General features: G+C 41.6%; 1 protein-coding gene across 1 annotated transcript; it reads left to right on the top strand.

The window, feature by feature from the left end:
* Positions 1 to 1,672: 1,672 nt before the first annotated feature.
* On the top strand, positions 1,673 to 2,666 carry LOC101608537 (anaphase-promoting complex subunit 16-like). The gene has a single exon (XM_004666746.2). The coding sequence runs from the start codon at positions 1,787 to 1,789 to the stop codon at positions 2,117 to 2,119; it is 333 nt and encodes a 110-aa protein (XP_004666803.1). The 5' UTR covers positions 1,673 to 1,786; the 3' UTR covers positions 2,120 to 2,666.
* The last annotated feature ends 2,107 nt before the right edge of the window (positions 2,667 to 4,773 follow it).

Raw genomic sequence — 4,773 nt, 5'->3', positions numbered from 1 at the left:
GGGAATGCTGATTCTCTCACTTTCAGGTATTCCACCAGTCCCCAAGTCCCCCAAGAAGCCACCATACCCACAGTCCCAGCTTCAGGATACCCCTGCACTTATGGTAAGAAAGGGGACCCAGGCCATACTATTGCCATACTGTACAGGGTCAATCGCCCTCTAATCCCGCCCATGCGTGACCGTGGGCAGGCTCCACCCGCTGGCCTGCTGGAGCTCAGGCTCCATTGAACCATTTGTGTACCACATGAGTGCCTCTGATCCCCACTTGTGCAAGCTAAGCCTGCTCTGCACGTTTTCAAATTACTGCTCTGGCCACCACCCATTCATGCTCAAGCTGAGGCGCATTCCACCTGCCTATGTGAGCTCACTCTGCCTGTCCACCTTTGCCAGCTCAGGTGCAAGCCCCTGCCTGTCAGCTGTGCCAGCTGGCCACCAGTGTCCTGTTGCGGGTTATCTCTGACTGCTTTTGTGTCCCAGTGTTCCTTCACACAGGAGTTTAGGCTGCTATGGTGCTTACTGCTTCAGCATCTTTACCAGTGTGAGCTCAGGCAGCTTTGGCACATCACCACCTTAGAGCTAAGGCAACTTTGACACCCCTGCAATGCAGGAGCTCAGGCTGCTTTGGCATTGTGCCAAGTGAGGGCTCAGACTCCTTCAGCATCAAGCCTCAGGCTGCTTCAGCTTCCCACTGTGCTTGAGCTCAGGATCCACCCACCCACATGTTAGTTCAAGACCACTCAGCCCATTTCAGTTCCTGCTTTTTCCTGCCAGCTAGCCTAGGCCAACTCCCTTAAGAGACACCACTTCCCCCACACATTGAGACCTCAGTCCTACTCTCCCAGCCCATACACTGTGATAGGCAGACCATGGTACAAAAGAAAAATCATGAAAAATCTAATGCAACTAAATCTAGTTAGATCACCCAGTCCTACAATGAACATATCTAATGAAAACATGGAAGAGACATTAGGATAAGAACACCAAAATGAAGCTATGAGCAATGTAACCCTGACGAAGCTACTGGTAGAAATTGCAGAAAAGCAACAAAGGACCAATAATCATGTGGATGCTGCTATCACTAGCCTAGTCCTAATAGATAAGAAAATGGAAGGGGTTCAAAGACAGTTAAGAGATATGAAGGAGAGTGAAAAAAGAGGACCACAAAAATCAGCTGGCAATGACAAATGAAGACATAATGAAATTAAAGGATGAATTCCAAGAAGCATCAAGAAAATCATGAAAAGGAAGCTTGACAGAGGGGTGGAAACTATACATAGAAAATTAGTAGAAAATGGAAACCTAATTGAAAAAGTTGATAACTCTCTAGAAGCTATCAAGAATAGAGTTAGCCATGTGGAGAATAGAAACTGAGATCTGGAAGAAAACATGGAAGAAACAGATCAAGCGTTCAAAAGGTTCAATAAGTTCAAAAATCTCTGTGAACAGAGCATGAAGGAAGTGTGGGATACCCTTAAATGTCATAATATCAGAATCATTGGGATACCAAAAGAAGAAGAAATTTAGACCAAAGGCATGAAGAAATTATTTAACAAAATAATTGAAGAAAACTTTCCTACTCTCTCAAAAGAAAGGCCCTCAAGATACAAGAAGCTAACAGAGGCCGTCCTCCTCGCAGGCAACGCAGCCCGCTGTGGTTGTTCCGGGGGGCTGCTAGGGAACGTGCCAAGGCTGCTGAGACAAAGTCGGTCTCAGCCAGGTATGGTGGCACACGCCTTTAGTCCCATCACTGAAGAGGCAGAGTGAAGAGAGAATTCTGCTAGAGGACATGGCTGCTTCCTCCTCCTCCTCCTCAGCTGGTGGGGTCAGTGGAAGCTCCATCATGGGATCTGGTTTCAGCGTCTCAGACCTTGCCTCACCACGGAAAGCCCTTTTCACCTACCCCAAAGGAGCTGGAGAGATGCTAGAAGATGGCTCTGAGCGATTCCTCTGTGAATCCGTCTTCAGTTACCAAGTGGCATCCACACTTAAACAAGTGAAGCACGATCAGCAAGTTGCTCGGATGGAAAAACTGGTTGGTTTGGTGGAAGAGCTGGAGGCTGATGAGTGGTGCTTTAAACCCATCCAGCAGCTGCTGGGGTTCACACCCTCTTCAGGTTGACGTTGCCTGCATGGTCCCCTCTGGGGCACAGCCACCCCGAGAGTCACAGATGCACTGTGGATTGCGTTGTATGAATTCACATCCATACTTGGTTTCTCTGCGTCCTTCCATACTTAACAAATATTTAAAATGTGTGATGTTGCTGGAGAAGATTATTTGTTTTAAAAAGTATTGGGAGTCAGATTAAGACAAACAGGTTCAGAGAACCAGGAGGTTTGGGATTTAAGAGATATTTATAAAATTTTCACAAGCCAAGTAGGACACATGCCAGAATTGACCAACTGAATGGCATATATCCTGTCATTCATAGGCTATCTGGAAATTTTCACCATCCAAGTCCAAGGTCATATCAGTCATATAGTTATGACCTAAATGTTTCTTTTCACAGATGAATGTGATTTTTGACTCGGGACCTTCTAAGTGAGGAATTTTAGAACAGTCTTTTTCCTTTTCTGCCCTAGTTTTAAACTCTGTAGATTCCTTGGCTAACCTCTCCTAGATATGATAAATGGTTCCTCTTCTACCCCCAGAAAAAGAAGAAAAAAGAAAAGCCTTAAGAGTGCTGCATAACTTGTAAAAATAAAGTGACCAAAATCCTTTTAAGCCTAGAAATCCTCTGTCCAGGTCATTGGTGGACTCAAACAATTCCATAACAAATAAATTCTTTGAAAAACCTTCAAAAAAAAAAAAAAGAAGCTAACAGAACTCCAAACAGATTGGACCAAAGGAGAAACTCTCCAAGACATGTTGTCATTAAGACACTAAACAATGACACCAAGAGAAAATCCTAAAAGCAGCTAGAGAAAAACAGCACGTCACTTTTTAAGGTAACCCTTATATTGCTAGAAATTAACACAACACCCACCAATAATCTCATCAGCACCTGGAAACTGAACAGCACACTTTTAAACAATAAAAGGATAGTGGATGAAATAAAAAATGAAATTGAATTGGCATGGTTTGTTCATATCTTAACATAATAAAGACAAAATACAAAGGTCATAATGCCCAAATATTACTTAATGGAGAGAGACTGGAGGAATTCCCATTGAGATCAGGAACAAGGCAGGGATGTCCACTCTCACCTCTGCTCTTTTTTTTTTTTAAATTTTTATTTATTTATTTATTTGAGAGTGACAGACACAGAGAGAAAGACAGATAGAGGGAGAGAGAGAATGGGCGCGCCAGGGCTTCCAGTCACCTCTGCTCTTCAATATAGCACTGGAAGTCCTAGCTCAAGTAATAAGACAGGAGAAGTATATAAATGGGATACAATTTGGAAAGGAAGAACTTAAGTTAGCCCTATTTGCTGATGACATGACAGTATACATAAGAGACCAAGACACTCCATCCCAAAACCCCTGAAGGTGATTAACTCCTATAGCAAAGTAACAAGATAAAAAATCAAGGCACAAAAATCAGTAGCCTTTATATATGCAAATGAAAAAGATACAGAGAAAGAAATAAGGTATATGGTCCCATTTTCAATAGCAACAAAAAATAAAATAAAATACCTTGAAATAACATTAACCAAGGAAGTGAAAGATATATACAATGAAAACATAAAAACACTCAAAAAAAGTAATTCAGGAGGACATGAGAAAATGGAAAGACCTCCCATGCTCCTGGATAGGTAGAATTAACAGTGTGAAGATGGCAATCCTACCAAAGGCAATATAAAGATTTAATGCAATTCCAATTAAAATCCCAACATTGCTCTTCACAGAGATAGGAAAAATTATCTCAAAATTTATATGGAAAGGCAGAAGGCCTCAAAATCCAAGCATATCCTCAACAAATGAAATACCTCTGAAGGCAACACCATACCCAATCTTAAACTATATTACAAAGCCATAGTAATAAAAACAGCATGGTACTGGCATAAAAACAGGCGTATAGACCAATGGAATAGAATTGAGGACCCATACTTTGGGTCAAGCAACTACAGCTACTTGATATTTGACAAAGGCCCTAACAATATAGGCTGGAAACAAGACAGCATCTTCAACAAATGGTGCTGGACAAACTGCATAACCATATGCAGGAAATTAAAATTTGATCCATACATCTTGCCATGCCAAAGACTCAAGTTAAAATGGATCAAAAACTTCAATATAAGACCAGAAACTCGGCTAGTACTGGAAGAAAATATAGGAAGTACTTTCCATGATATAGGAATGGAAAAAGACTTCCTGAACAAAATCCAAGTACTTCACGATATTAAACAGTCACTAATCCAACATTATCAAGCTTCCACAAATTTTGGGCTATAAGAGGGACTACACCTATTAAATTCTCTCTAAAAAAAATAAAGGTTATCCCATTTGTCTGGTGCTAACTTTACTGTCTGTTGTTCAATCTGCTTCTCATTTTCAGATAGACAGAGATCCTAATGAAAGAACCACCTCATCATACCTCAAAACTTCCTCAACTGAAACTAAAAATAATTGGCTAAACAAGCAAGGGTGTTGTTTTCTTTGTGTACTGGGTACCAGCACAAGGGTGAAAGAGATCAACACAGAGAACAATAAACTCTTACTAAATCAGATATCCAGAGACACAGAAGCCCCCGACACCTTATCACTGCAGCAAACCAAAACTGTACCCAACATGGCTCAGGGAAATTTCACAGAAGAGGAGGCAGAAAGAATTTC

Source organism: Jaculus jaculus, chromosome X (assembly GCF_020740685.1).
Source record: "Jaculus jaculus isolate mJacJac1 chromosome X, mJacJac1.mat.Y.cur, whole genome shotgun sequence".
NCBI classification, from domain to species: domain Eukaryota; kingdom Metazoa; phylum Chordata; class Mammalia; order Rodentia; family Dipodidae; genus Jaculus; species Jaculus jaculus.
This window is presented reverse-complemented; position numbering and strand designations above follow the sequence as displayed.